Consider the following 14,301-nt stretch of genomic DNA (forward strand, 5'->3'; position numbering starts at 1 on the left):
AGGAGGTGCTCTTCGCTAATGGACTCCAAGATGCCCATTGGCGATCCTCGTCATCGCGAACCGTCCAGTTCGACGATGCTGGGATCGACCATGCCGTCACACCATCACGTGACACGACGCCGGCGCTGACTCATCTAGCTGACCGCTAGGTGGTCACGGGATGGCAGTAGCCAATCAGCAGCTCCCAATGGCAACGCGACCCAACGGACGGAAGAACCACGCCGACTGGTGTGTTGGGTTGACAGCGCATTCAAAGACCACAACAAATCGAGTCGACCGATCAATCTGGGTCTCTTTGGGCAATCCATCCTCTTTGACCATAATTCAGCCTTCGTGATAGCCTGTGAGTGCTCTTTCCCCAGGGTTAGCTAGTCGTTCCTCCCCCCTTCCCCCCCTCATCCCTTAAACTCCTTCTCCCTTTTCCCTCTCTCCCTCCTTTCCTAAATTCTCCCCCCCCACAAACTTGTATTTTCCACCTCTTGCCTCTGGTGGTGTGGCCCTTTTAGGTGCTGACTCTCGAACCCCTGAAACGTCCGTACAGATCGTCGTCCTTGGGTATTTTAATTTTTCCCTCTGTCCACATTCCACACCCACCTCTCTTATCCCTCCTCCCGCCATCTGAAACCCTTCAATTCAACTCGACAAAATGAGAGAAGTTATTAGTTTGAACGGTATGTGCCCTTCCTCCCATTTCACCCGCTCCCCCGCCCTTCATCTCGCTTGGGGGATCTGCCTGGCGTGTTTGACTAATGTTTTGGTTCTCCCCTCACAGTCGGTCAGGCTGGTTGCCAGATCGCCAACTCCTGCTGGGAGGTATGCTACACATTCGAAGAGATTGACCCCTCTTCTTCTCTTCCCTCGTCGACCCTGATGGAAACTCTTCAACAAAGACACATTGGGTGTTCAGAAGCCAAAAAAAGGACAGCTGGACTGACTGTATTGACCATCTAGTTGTACTGCCTTGAGCACGGTATCCAGGTACGTGAAGTCAATCAAAAACACGTCGGTCACGATCGGATTTCGCGTGATCCCATCACTTCTGGAGATGAACTTTACTGACAAGCTGCTTTTTTTCGCCACTAGGCCGATGGTTACCTGACCGAGGAGCGCAAGCAGGCTGAGCCCGACCACGGCTTCAGCACTTTCTTCTCCGAGACTGGTACGCTTTTCTCCCAACATCGCTATCTTGCTCCTCGTGTGCACTAACAGGTTGTGGCAATCAGGCCAGGGCAAGTATGTGCCTCGCACCATCTACGCCGATCTCGAGCCCAATGTCGTCGACGAGGTCCGCACTGGTACCTACCGCAGTCTCTTCCACCCCGAGAACATGATCACTGGCAAGGAGGATGCTTCCAACAACTACGCCCGTGGTCACTACACCGTCGGTAAGGAGATGATCGACCAGGTCCTCGACAAGGTCCGCCGCGTGGCCGACAACTGTGCTGGTCTCCAGGGCTTCCTGGTCTTCCACTCCTTCGGTGGTGGTACCGGTTCCGGTTTCGGTGCTCTCCTCATGGAGCGCCTGTCCGTTGACTACGGCAAGAAGTCCAAGCTCGAGTTCTGCGTGTACCCTGCTCCCCAGAACGCCACCTCGGTTGTTGAGCCCTACAACTCCATCCTTACCACCCACACCACCCTCGAGCACTCCGACTGCAGCTTCATGGTCGACAACGAGGCTATCTACGATATCTGCCGCCGTAACCTCGGCATTGAGCGCCCCAGCTACGAGAACCTCAACCGCCTGATCGCCCAGGTTGTCTCCTCCATCACCGCTTCCCTGCGTTTCGATGGTTCCCTCAACGTCGACCTGAACGAGTTCCAGACCAACCTGGTCCCCTACCCTCGTATCCACTTCCCTCTCGTCGCCTACGCCCCCGTCATCTCCGTTGACAAGGCTTCCCACGAGTCCAACTCGGTCAACGAGATCACCATGTCTTGCTTCGAGCCCAACAACCAGATGGTCAAGTGTGACCCCCGCAACGGCAAGTACATGGCCACCTGCTTGCTCTACCGTGGTGATGTTGTGCCCAAGGAGACCCACGCCGCTGTTGCCACTCTCAAGACCAAGCGCACCATCCAGTTCGTCGACTGGTGCCCTACTGGTTTCAAGATCGGTATCTGCTACCAGCCTCCCCAGCAGGTCCCCAACGGCGACCTCGCTCCCCTCAAGCGCGCTGTGTAAGTCGATTCCTGCCTCGTGTCTACGAAGCCCATTTTGCTGATTGTTCCTTGTTTAGCTGCATGCTGTCCAACACCACCGCCATCTCCGAGGCCTGGTCCGCTCTCGACCACAAGTTCGACCTCATGTACTCCAAGCGTGCCTTCGTCCACTGGTACGTTGGTGAGGGTATGGAGGAGGGTGAGTTCTCCGAGGCCCGTGAGGACCTCGCTGCCCTCGAGCGCGATTACGAGGAGGTCGCCAGCGACTCTCTGGAGGAGGAGGTTGAGGCTGAGTACTAAGTCTGACGACACTTTCCTCGGCCGGAGCCCCGAGGATGGTCCGACGGGGCAGTCTGCTTGGATGCCAGGGCTGGCCCTGATTGTTTCCGCGGTGATCCGTTGGGGACAGACTTTGGCCCGGGGAAGACCCGACGAGCGGCGGGACTCTGGCTGTGCGTACAGATACAATAGGAGAGACGAGATTGGCTTAGTACAGACTATGTTTTCTTTTGTCTGATATATTTTTAATATCCCTGAAGCAGCGATGAAATTTACCCGCTCGTTCCCGTGCAAGCCAGCAAGATTGTAATATAACGTTCGCCTCGTTCTAAAACCAAAGTCCATGGTTCTGAATTGCAGTTGACAAGGGGTAAAGGGTTATTTCTTCTAGTTATCCGCAGGAGATTCTTGAAAAGTGTGGTTTCAAACTGTGCTGGTATTAAACCCTGTAGGATGCCTTCTTTGGGTTGTCTCGAGGTTGTAGTGTGAATGTAATCAGTGCTTCCCCGGATACTACAGAGAATGGAGACATTAGGAATGACACATCATATCAAGGCTTTCAGAAGCAGAGACCAGCCTATTGAGAGGCTGGTGGTATTGAATAGTAGTGTGCATCTTGCTACTAACCTAGTAACCGACCGACAGGGACTGGACTGACGTCGGAGAGGGCTGCCGACTGACCGCCCGCCTGCACGGGCCAAGCTACTGGCCAGCGGCAGTTCTTCCCCCCTCCCCTCTTCCTCTCACTCTCGCCTGTCAGCTTTCCAGGTACATGCAGTAGCAGCAGTAGCAGCAGTAGCAGCAGTAGCAGTAGGAGTACTACGTAGTACGTAGTTGAAGGTAATTACGCAGCTCGCGACAACCTCCCTCTTTCCTCTTCCCCCTCCACCACTACCTTTCCTCCTTCTCCCCCTCTTGTCTCAACTTCACCCATAAGACTTGACTTAATCTAATCTCTGCTCATTATTCCCCCCTGTGTTGCAACCTGGGGTATCGCCATTGCTTCCACCCCTTTTAGCTCGAAGCTGCTACCGCCTTGGCCATCCAGGCCCCGTCGGTAGTCCCTCTCCCAGCTAACTTGACCACCTTCTCTTCACTGTCTCTCACTTTTTTTGTGCCAGCCCGTCCCCCTCCGTTTTATTCTCCGCTCCCTCTTGTGGCGCATTGTGTTGGAATATCTCAGAAAGGAGGCTCGCTCCTCCTGAGCTATACCCATCATGGCTGACAACGGTGAGTTGCTTCTTCCCCCAGTTCTAATGGCTGGCCAGCTGCCCTCCCCCCCGGAGCTCTCAGGAGATGACGGCCCAACCCGGTCGGCATGACCCTAATGTTGCAGCGGAACTGACGGGTCACCAGCAGCACGACACCCCAATCTCAATTTGACCCCCGAAGAAAAGCGAGTCTTCTACCAGCTCTTCCAGGCCGCTGATACCACCAACCTGGGCGTCATCACTGGCGAGGTTGCCGTGCCTTTCTTTGAAAAGACCCAATTGGCTCCGGAAACCCTCGGCTTGGTATGTCGATGCCTACTTACGATCCGCCTCCTGTCGCCTGCCCTGCCCGCAATTGCCCCTTCGCTAATGCAGACCTCCCTTCGAACTATAGATATGGCAGATCGCGGACAAGGAGAACAGGGGTCTTTTGACCCCTTCCGGATTTGGCGTCGTTCTCCGCTTGATTGGACACGCACAAGCGGGTCGCGCACCGACAGAGGAACTGGCTTACCAACGTGAGTGCTCTCGGAAGCGCCCTGCGCCCTTCATCTATCAACAAGTACTGACAGAAATCATACTCTTCTAGCCGGTCCCCTGCCACAATTCGATGGCATCTCCGTTGATGCCGCCGCCCCTGGCCCACCTACTCCGCGCGAGGCAGGCACCACCAGCCCGACTCCCGCAGCAGGCGGTCCTATTCGTGTCCCTCCGTTGAACCCCGAGGACGTGAATAAATTCCTATCGCTGTTCGATAAATCAGACGTTGCTAAGACTGGTGTCCTTTCAGGTACGGATAATACCCCCCTTTCCGTTTGAGACAGGGCTCGATGGGCTTGGACATGTTTGGCTCATACAATGGCGCAATCTACAGGGGAAACTGCTAAGCAGATCTTCGAGCGTGCACGGTTGCCGAACGAAATCCTCGGCCGCATCTGGAACCTAGCAGATGTAAGGCAACAGGGCGTGCTTGATGCGACGGAGTTCGTCATCGCGATGCATCTTCTCACGTCGTACAAATCAGGCGCAATGAGGGGAATCCCGCAAACTTTGCCTCCGGGCCTGTATGATGCAGCTTCACGAAGAGGGTCGATCCGTTCATCGGTTGGCTCACGTCAGGGCTTGGATGCTCCCCCTGTTCCTGCTATTCCAAAACAGTTCACTGGGCCGCAGCGGACTCAGAGCCCGATCAATCGGCCCTTCGGATCGCCTTTGGCTCCTCAGTCCACTGGCGGGGACTGGCTGGTCTCGCCCCAAGAAAAAGCAATGTTTGACAATATCTTTGCGACTGTTGACACCGCCAAGGTAGGGTCCGTAAGTGGTGACCAGGCCGTTGCGTTCTTCATGGGGGCACAACTGCCAGAGGAGACCCTTGCCCAAATCTGGGATCTGGCAGATATCGATGCCGACGGGCGTTTGACGAAGGATGAGTTTGCCGTAGCCATGTATCTGGTTCGGCAACAGCGGACTGGAAAGAACCCATTGCCGCAGGCCTTGCCCCCGGCTTTGATTCCTCCCAGCATGCGTCGCCCTGGATCTGCTCACATCGCTCCACCAGTTGCTGCTCCCGCACCAGTCCCTGCACCAGCTCCCGCCCCTGTTCCTAAGTCGGCAGCGGATGACTTGTTTGGTCTGGACGCTTTCACAGCACCTGCACCTCCTATTGCCCCTTCGCAGGTGCCGCAGTCCACGGGCGGCTCGAACGCAGCTTTCCAGACACCGAGCTCTCCCGGATCCCGAACTTCCCCGCCAACAGCTTCGTCAACGTTCAAGCCATTTGTGCCCACGTCCACGTTTGGCCAAAGCTTGCAGCCACAGATGACTGGTGCCTCCGCCGGTGCACCGCCAACTATCCGGTCACCACCACCGCCGCCTGCCGATGACCTGTTGGGCGACAATGATCCTGAGGAGTCCAAAAAGTTGACACAGGAGACTACAGAGCTCGCCAACCTGTCTAACCAGATTGGTTCTCTCGCCAATGAGATGCAGAATGTTCAGTCGAAGCGAACTTCAGCCGAGCGTGACCTGTCCCAAACCTCCCAGCAGAAGCGTGACTTTGAGGCTCGCCTTGCGCAGGCTAGGACAATGTATGAGCAGGAGGTGAAGAACTTCAAAGCTCTTGAGGAGCGGTTGAATGCCTCAAGAGCCGAAACAAACAAATTGCAACAGGAGTATGCTCTTCTAGAGGGCAGCCGGCAGGATCTGCAAAATCAATACAATCAGGTATCGGCTGCCCTGGCTGCTGACCAGCAAGAGAATGCAAACTTGAAGGAGAAGATTCGTGAAGCCAATGCTGCGGTTTCTCAGCTCAAGCCTGCCCTAGACAAGGCACGCTCGAGTGCCCGTCAGCAGAAAGGTCTTGTAGCGATCAACAAGAAGCAGCTCGCAACTGTGGAAGGCGAGAGAGATAAGATCAAAGAGGAAATTGACACTCTTTCACAGGAGCAGTCCAGAGAACCCGAGGAGGCTGCTGCCGTCGCAAGTGAGGCTGCCGCCGTTACAAGCCCCGCTGAATCAACAGCAAGTCAGAACACCAACCCGTTCTTCAAGCGCACAGCCACTGGTTCCAGCGACAACAACGCGCTGTCACCCCAGATCTCGAATGATCAGCAGCGTGCTTTCGACAGCCTCTTTGGTACCTCCTTCGTATCTCCTGCCACGGCTGCCACTCCTCCCCCGCCCGTCTCTTTCCGGGCTGAGTCGCAGCCGACCTCGGGCATTCCGACCCCCTCAGTGTCTCCACCCCCTTCTATTGGTGGTGCTACTACGTTCGAGCCACCTACGCTTTCGCAATCGAGGCAACTCACACCAAATGTGCTACCATTCGGCGAAGATCATTCGGTTACCTCTTCCACCCGAGTCTCGCCACCTGGTAGCAGGTTTGGTGGTCCAGACACGGCCAGTGAAGCAGCGGCCTCCACCCCAACAGAGCACATCAAGGCCGTGGCTTCGCCCTTCGACGAGCTTGACGAGCCGAAGGAACGCTTTCCTGAAGTGCCTGATGTCGCTGATCATACTCCCGCGAGTGGCGATTCAGCCACGTCTGCCGAGAATCATACAGAAAAGAAGGACCTTAGCTTCGATGAGCTATTTGGCGGGCCAGCTCATAAACGATCTCAGTCCCAGAAGGAGAATGATTTCGAGGAGGCTTTTGCTGCTATGAAGAATGGTCCCGGGCCCAGCAAGCCCAATGGTGCAGCACCCGTCGCTCAGTCTGAATTCCCCCCAATCCGTGAACTCGATGATGGGGACGAAAGCTCAGACAGCGAAGCACCACTAGGCTTTGAGGACGATTTTGCCCCCGCCTTCCCCCCTCAGAGCCAGGTAGGAGGAGAACCTAAGCCTGATACCCTCGAAACACCTCAACCAGCAGCTTTCCCTTCGCCGGGCGCCGCCGCCACTCCCAGTGAGCCTCCTGCTGCAGAGGCTCAGCGCAGCCCCCCGAACTACGAAGAGACCGTAGGAAAGCAAGAGCCAGGGAGTATACCTCCCGAGTTCAACGGACTATTGCCGCGCCGCGAGGACCCGACAACTGCTGCTGATGCACCTCACTCAGTGGAGACAAGCACGGGCGCCCCGATCGTTGGGGGAGAGCCCCAGCGCGATTACCATGAAGAAACCAAGGCCGCCCCTCAGGAAACTAAGCCCAATGCTCCTGATTTCGAGGCTGCATTTGCAGGGCTTGACCTGGCTCCTGCCAAGGAGGCTGAGGACGACGATGACGACTTTGAGACCGTGGAGAACAAGGATAACATGGACTTCGATTTCTCCTTCGATAACCCGGCCCAGAAGACGTCACAGAATGCTGCCGCCTCCTCGTCAGACTTCTTTGATTTCAACAAGGATGCCACCGCATCATCTCCGGGCTTCGCCGCGTCTCACCCTGACACAAATTCCCAGGCGCAGACGCACAACTGGGAAGAGCTCTTCGCTCCTCTTGACAATGCCAATGCATCAGCAAGCGGAGCCAACGGCATCAACACTGCGAATGATTCTGCCCAAGCCAACAAGCCACCAGGATGGGCTCTTCAGACCGGCACCGAGGATGATCAGATCCTTCAACGTCTGACCAACATGGGATTCCCTCGCGAAGAATCACTCGCTGCCCTCGAACAGTTCGACTATAATATTGACAAGGTATGTCATGGCCGATTGCGAACTAACTTCCACTCAATTGTGCTAACAACAAAACCTTTGTGTGCACAGGCTGTCGATCACCTGACCTCTAAAGCTTAACGCTCTCTCAACATTTCCGCGATGATGGAAACCCCCTCCCAGTGCACATAGTCTCGACTCTCTTGTCCTTAGCCGTCCATTCGCTCTACACGTCAATTTTCCTTATCTCTCTATCACGTCATCATAACTTTTCCAGACCTTCCCCATCCTCTTTCTTTATTCTTCATGTCTCTACGTCTTTCGCCCCCTTTCACCTTGCATACTTGCTGCTATGTATCTGTACATCGTCTTTCTTTCTCGGTGGCATTCTCCCTCTCCGACCAGCCTGTTTCCTCACGACTTACCCTATTATCTACCTTTACTATCATTGTCACCGTGTAATCTAGGAATACCTATTTGCTTCTCGATTTCACCAATAAGTAGATTGACAACCTAGAGCGCAGCATGGTAGACTCAAGTTGTTAGGATAGGACTCGCTTTAGGTCGGGATTCTGCGCATCAATCATAATTCTTCATGAATGTTTCATAATTGGGATACACCATGCCTTTACTTCACCTATGATGTACAACAGAAAGAACGTATTCGGCAAACACATGAGCTTTTTACAAGCACAGCAAGATATTCAGGGTGAGTGCTCATGATACCACATCGACCCTGAGCTATACCGATTTCGCCAGCGAGCCGTACAGAATGTCATTAACGCTAAAGGATGATCAAACGCCACGGGTAGCCTGTCCATTCTCCATACTGGTCAACGAGCTCTTCTCATGCTGAGAAGACACACGTTGTAGGGCAACCACTGGGCCAGTTAGCTTTGTTGGAACGCTACCGGGAAATGGGGTATGAACATACAGAAGTCCTCAAGAGAGCGCTGTTTGTCCATGCTCCGGGGGCTTTTGCCGTGCATGATATTATCGAAGCTCCTGGAGCCTTGGAGCAGATAGTACAACCCTCCCATGATGCAGAACATACCAAAGGAGAAGATCCAGATCCGAATAATTGTTGGGGTCGAAGTCTGTCCGCCGACGAACCAGCCAAATGCACAGAAGCATGTAGCGACGGTGTCCACCGCTGCAATGGCCCCTATCAGTTTCCAGGATGGCCACCCAGAGGACCAGAAAGCACCGTTAGCGCGAGTGATGAAAATAAGCCAATTCTCAGTCAATGAAATCTCCAAGAACAAGACCTCGTCTCGTTTGCCGTAGTTCTGCATGATGCCCCCATTCTCACCAGAAGCCAAAATTGTGGTGAGGGTGATCCACGTTCCGATGGCAAGGACGATCCCAAGCAGGACCGACATTCCCCACAACTTGGGAAGATTCCATTTCACTGGTGTACTGGAGAAGGGGGCTTTGTCGTAGGCGATAGCCAAAGTTGCAATGTCGGCGAAAATTGCAATGAACACCACCAGTTGCAAGTTAAGGCTCTCGTTGCGGATGGCAATCCAGAGCCCTAGGAAAATCTCGAGATGCAAAGAGAGAGCTATACGATAAACCACGTAAGCGTACATGCGATGGAAGATTTGACGGGAAGTCTTCACAGCATCAATGATAGCGGACAATCCTGGAGCTAGGAACACAATGTCAGCGGCAGATCGCGCGGCATCTGAGGATCCTTCGACTGCAATTCCAGTGTCAGCTTTTTTCAGGGATGGGGCATCATTGACACCGTCGCCCGTCATGGCTACGAGATATCCACGCTGCTGCAGAATATCCACGACATTGTACTTGTGCTCTGGGAAGACTTCTGCAAAGCCATCTGCGGCTTCAACAAAATCATAAACCTCGGAGCCAGGCATTGTCCCCCCTCCACCAAGACCAAGACGCTCGGCATTGTACACATTCGTTCCTAGTCCCAACTGGCGCGAGGTCTCGCGAGCAATTCCTACCGCATCGCCTGTGAGCATCTTGATTGAAAGCCCCAAAGTCTGGGCCTCGCTAATAGTCTTTGTAGTATCGTGTCGCGGAGGGTCGGAGCATGGCATTATACCCAAAATCTCCCATTCGCCATCACCACGTTTCCGAGCCACACCAAGCGAGCGGAAACCGCGAGTCGCGAACTCTGCGACCTTGTTCTTGTATGCAGTTTCGATCTCCTCGGGGATTGCGTGATCTTGCTGGACGGTTCTAAGCACAAATAAAGGAGATCCCTTCACGCATGTGATGCGCTCTCCTTCGGAAGACTGTACCACTGCTTTGACTTTCTTCGAGACTGGATCGAACGGAGAGAACTCAATCACCTTGTATTCTGTGAGCTTTGCTTTTGCACACGGGTAGGAGGATAAAGCTCGAAAAAATGCTCTGTCTATTGCATCCATGCCTTTCTTCTTTCTAGATGCGGCGAGGCATGCCGTTAGCATCAGATCTTCAGCTTCCACACCAGGAACGGTGAAGGGCTCTGTCAAAGACAGCTTGTTCTTGGTCAAGGTGCCAGTTTTGTCTGAGCAGAGTATCTCAACGCCAGCAAGGGATTCAATAGCTGATAGCCGTTGAACAATCGCTCGTTTCTTCGCCAGGTATGCTGCTCCTACTGCCATCGTGGTGGTAACAACTGCGGGAAGGCCTACCGGGACCCCAATCATTGTGACGGCCAATGTGAATTCGAGAATGGTCGTGGTGTTGTTGGAACGGTAGAAGGAGGATACCCAAACGATGATAAGAGTGACAACAACAAGGACAAGTAAGACGGTGCTGATACCCTGAAGGACTTCGGTGAAGTGGCCTGTTCCCGAGGCAGAGGCATTAACCAAGGCTGCAGCATGCCCCACAGAGGTCGAATCGCCAGTAGCGGTAATGAGGATTCGGGCGTGGCCTCGTTTCACAGTGGAGGACGCGTAACATGTATCTCCCGAATGCTTATCGACAGCCAGGGACTCCCCAGTGATTGACGACTGATCGACTTGTATAGCAGAGTTGGTCATAATGCGGCCATCCGCAGGAACGATCGTGCCCTTTCTCTCGTTAGCCAAGAAGCCATTGGCAGAAACAGTCAAGGGTAGGTACCTCGTCTATCTTCACAATGTCACCCGGGACGAGTTGGGCTGCATCGAGCTCAGAGAGTACACTATCGCGCAGAACTATAGCCTTCAGTGCTAAAGTCTTCTTCAGCTCTTCGACGATGGAACCCGCCTGATATTCCTGTATGAACCCCACAGACGCATTCAATAGGAGAAGACCACATATCACGCCCAAGTCGACCCAATCATGAAGATAAGCAGCTAAAATCGCCGCCGCCTGCACGTCGGTAGACAGTCAGTAGCTATCTCTCACGAGAATGAATGAGCGACACATACTTCCATGACAAATTGAACGGGGCCAACGAAGAACCATAGGAACTTGAAGATCAGGTTCTCCTTCCCTTCCTTCATCTCATTGAGACCGAACTTTTTCCGTCGTAGAAGTGCTTCGTTCGTACTGAGGCCTGTGTTCGAGTCTGTGTGGAGCAATTCATCTGATACCGGGTGTCGACCGCCTGTGTGGTTCGATTCCAGAAGTTTGAGATCGGCAAAGCCATCGACAGATTGCAACTCCTCAATGAGACTATCAATGTCTTTCTCGTCCTCCTCGTCATTTTCGATGGCTACCTGGGTGGGTGCCGTCGAGTCTGGCTTCTCCTCGACAAGACCATTGTTCACATCGAGGGTAGTCGGTTTGTCGAGGGAGGTGGTGCTCTCCATGACAATTGCCGATCGGCTCAGTCTCAACGTGATAGGCATAGCTAAGAAGACCAGGGGGGCGCAGGGTATAAATGACCTTTAAGGTTATGCTTTGAATCGTATGCACGATAAGATTGTCCTCTAGCTGGAGGTAACCGAGTCCACTGGAGCGGAGTGACAAGCAGATAGAGGTCATCATTAGAGATTCCAAAGCATTGCTTCACCAGCCATGAAAGAATACCCATTGCGAGAAAGGAAGGAAGGAAGGAAGGAAGGAAAGAAGGAGAGACTCCCGTCGCACTCACTCAGTGCCATAAAGGGAAAGAGGAATATACTGGCCTCTCAGCCAATGAGCGAGGGGCATGACTGACGTAATCGAGGACACCGACCAGAACGTCATCCATCCATCCATCCTAACCTTAAACGCTGTGGAAAATCCACCCCGTTGTCTTGTCGCATTCATACCATATTTTCTTCATTTATGACCTCTTTTACCTGCTACTGCTTTACAATCTTATGAAATATATGACTTAAGCTTTTTTGCAGTCCGCCAACGGAAGTCGACGCGGTGTTCTGATCAAATTCTTCCATCCCGAGCAGCCTGACTAGAAATTGGGCTGAGTGCTCGAGCACGCGCGGCACATGACGCCGCCGGCGATCCAAGCAGATATACTTTAGCATCGTGACAGTTACTACTACCAAGATACACAACAACCCTTCATGCTATTCATTACACCTCTTCTGCGTCACATAATCTGCACATCTGAATCCTCTCTAGCCATCAGTCATGGCGAGAGAGATCCCCGGGTTCTACTATGGTACATATACAATGACCAGCGCCCAGTAATTTGTGTGTTTCGAACAAATCTTATTAACCATAGTCTCCAGACCCGGAGAAGAAGAAGTATTTCAAGATCCAGGCCAGCCACGCGGCGGCTCCAGGGGCTCAATACTCGAAAGACTCGGTCAAGCGCAAACGCGCCGACCACGAGGTTGTGAAAAAAATGGGGCTCAGAATCACTTGCATGATCTCGCTGACGCTGTGACTAGGAACGTCGCCGAAAGGTTCAGCAGATCAAGAGGGAGGCTAAGGAGAAGATAAAGAGGGCGCAATCTTTATCTCACCCTCTTCTTGATGTGCAACGAGAGATCGGCGCCTTGCGTTTGCCCACCACTGTGAGACGGGAGCGAAGTGCGCGTGCCTACACCAGCCAGCTTCGCAGGAACCAGCTGCATCAATTCGAAGCCTGGCCAGATGAGTATAGCATCAAGCACGTGCTGCGCAACAAGCGCTCGGGGATCTTGATTGCTAGTAAGTACTATCTATCATACTAAAGAGAAGTCCGCGAAGACCGCAGTGGGAATAATCACTAACGAACGCCCAGGTGGTCATCGCGGCGGTGAATCGTCCGTGTCGTAAGCGCCTTCTCCGGTCCTTTGAGGTCGTGTATCCGGCAAGCTAACAGCCGTCCAAGGGTGTGCTTCCCGGATTGCGACCAGAACAAATGGACTTACAATCGGACCATGGAACGTGTTCTATTCAAGGAACCGTATAGGGTAAACAGCTTAGCCACGATCCCCAACTTGTTGCTTGTCGGTTTCAACGCTAATGCGGGCTTTTCTTTAGCTTTCGTCCATCTCATTGAGTCACACAGGATACCTGCTGTAAGAACGAGGTCTCGTCCACCCCTGCATCCGGCCAGGAGATTGACCAGACCAGTTCAACGATGGACAGCGGTCCCCAGGGCGACTCGTTTCTGGCACCTCGAATGTTGCCAGACCCAGATGAAGGCGGCGACTACCGATGGCCGCCATCCTGTATGTGACCCCTTCACTGTGTGAAGAACTTGGATGACTGATACGTCTCGATATAGTCCTTCAACCAATACGCATTCGCACAGCAGCGTCTTTGTGGTGTTCTTCGGCTTGTCCAGTGGGAGACCACCCGCTATTTGCTGTTGGGGCATCTGATGGCTTGTATACTCTACAAGGATACGGAGCGTACTGGGCCTTGTCGAAAAAGCCGTTCTCCGACGATGTGAACGCGGGCAAGCCGATCCTCAAACGACGCATTGGTACTTCCCATGCCCTCGTCACCAGCGTCGAATGGTTGTCCTCGGATGTGATCGCGGCCGGTCTCAAGGACTCCTCTGTTTTCCTGCATGACCTCCGGAGCGGGGGAACAGCGACACGACTCCAACATCCACATGCCGTCACAAAGATTCGCAGAGTGGACCCTTACCGAATGGTCGTTGCAGGGATGAACTCTGTAAGGAACATTTGATTTCTCTTTGACAAGGATGAAGCTGACTCTAGCTCAGCTCCAGATGTACGATATCCGCTTTCCGCCCAACGGGCTTCAACCGAAACCGCAACCGACCAGCAAGAAGCATACTTCCACGCGACCCTATCTCACTTTCCAAGACTTCAAGCCCCAAGTCATACCAGACTTCGACATCAGTTTGGAGCTTGGGCTTCTAGCCAGCGGTACGTGCATCTATCCAATTCCCGCTGGACCATTTTCGTCCCTCGCAAAACGCCACGCTAAACTCCGTGTGCTCAGCCACCGACACGGGCAAGATTCAACTGTTTTCTCTGCGCAACGGGGAACAGGTTACTTCACCCTTGTCAAACTACCAGTATGCAGACCCCATCGCCTCCGTCTGCTTTGAATCCGGCGATGCGCCATTTCAGGGGCCTCAGACACCAAGCCTACTCGTCTGCGCCCAAGCCACAGTCGATGAATGGATATGGTAGAAGGAAACAATCCAAGTGGGCCTTTGTATAAAGGTCTATCTATGCACCAAACGCCTATATGA

General features: G+C 53.5%; 4 protein-coding genes across 4 annotated transcripts; 3 read left to right on the forward strand and 1 right to left on the reverse strand.

Annotated features, from left to right (window-relative positions):
• Positions 1–540: 540 nt before the first annotated feature.
• Positions 541–2,729, forward strand: BO72DRAFT_450297 (tubulin alpha chain). The gene is made up of 6 exons (XM_040945223.1): positions 541–671; positions 773–813; positions 952–978; positions 1,084–1,159; positions 1,224–2,178; positions 2,238–2,729. Exons 1-6 carry the CDS (start codon positions 647–649, stop codon positions 2,458–2,460), a joined length of 1,347 nt encoding a protein of 448 aa, XP_040798853.1. The 5' UTR covers positions 541–646; the 3' UTR covers positions 2,461–2,729.
• A 927-nt stretch (positions 2,730–3,656) lies between these two features.
• On the forward strand, positions 3,657–8,322 carry BO72DRAFT_529805 (EF hand domain protein; the record flags this gene model as incomplete). Its single annotated transcript, XM_040950262.1, has 6 exons — positions 3,657–3,669; positions 3,796–3,953; positions 4,045–4,168; positions 4,240–4,440; positions 4,525–7,787; positions 7,857–8,322. 6 exons carry the CDS (start codon positions 3,657–3,659, stop codon positions 7,884–7,886), a joined length of 3,789 nt encoding a protein of 1,262 aa, XP_040798854.1. The 3' UTR covers positions 7,887–8,322.
• Positions 8,323–8,540: 218 nt separating this feature from the next.
• BO72DRAFT_515061 (plasma-membrane proton-efflux P-type ATPase) lies at positions 8,541–11,894 on the reverse strand (the record flags this gene model as incomplete). The annotated part of the gene is made up of 5 exons (XM_040949543.1): positions 8,541–8,626; positions 8,680–10,777; positions 10,830–11,060; positions 11,120–11,440; positions 11,868–11,894. 5 exons carry the CDS (start codon positions 11,892–11,894, stop codon positions 8,541–8,543), a joined length of 2,763 nt encoding a protein of 920 aa, XP_040798855.1.
• A 249-nt stretch (positions 11,895–12,143) lies between these two features.
• Positions 12,144–14,266, forward strand: BO72DRAFT_190300 (uncharacterized protein). Its single transcript, XM_040939532.1, has 10 exons — positions 12,144–12,300; positions 12,371–12,474; positions 12,533–12,794; positions 12,868–12,898; positions 12,958–13,039; positions 13,110–13,147; positions 13,203–13,300; positions 13,357–13,751; positions 13,804–13,969; positions 14,046–14,266. Exons 1-10 carry the CDS (start codon positions 12,270–12,272, stop codon positions 14,237–14,239), a joined length of 1,401 nt encoding a protein of 466 aa, XP_040798856.1. The 5' UTR covers positions 12,144–12,269; the 3' UTR covers positions 14,240–14,266.
• The last annotated feature ends 35 nt before the right edge of the window (positions 14,267–14,301 follow it).

Source organism: Aspergillus fijiensis (assembly GCF_003184825.1).
Source record: "Aspergillus fijiensis CBS 313.89 unplaced genomic scaffold BO72scaffold_44, whole genome shotgun sequence".
Classification (NCBI taxonomy): Eukaryota; Fungi; Ascomycota; class Eurotiomycetes; order Eurotiales; family Aspergillaceae; genus Aspergillus; species Aspergillus fijiensis.

What these genes read in the sequence shown, in the direction of transcription:
- BO72DRAFT_450297 (XM_040945223.1), top strand. Translation starts at nt 647, where the DNA reads ATGAGAGAAGTTATTAGTTTGAACG. An exon ending in AGAAGTTATTAGTTTGAACG is followed by an intron (nt 672 to 772) that starts GTATGTGCCCTT and finishes CTCCCCTCACAG; the next exon opens with TCGGTCAGGCTGGTTGCCAG. An exon ending in GCCTTGAGCACGGTATCCAG is followed by an intron (nt 979 to 1,083) that starts GTACGTGAAGTC and finishes TTTCGCCACTAG; the next exon opens with GCCGATGGTTACCTGACCGA.
- BO72DRAFT_190300 (XM_040939532.1), top strand. Translation starts at nt 12,270, where the DNA reads ATGGCGAGAGAGATCCCCGGGTTCTACTATG. An exon ending in CTACCGATGGCCGCCATCCT is followed by an intron (nt 13,301 to 13,356) that starts GTATGTGACCCC and finishes GTCTCGATATAG; the next exon opens with TCCTTCAACCAATACGCATT. An exon ending in TCGTTGCAGGGATGAACTCT is followed by an intron (nt 13,752 to 13,803) that starts GTAAGGAACATT and finishes ACTCTAGCTCAG; the next exon opens with CTCCAGATGTACGATATCCG.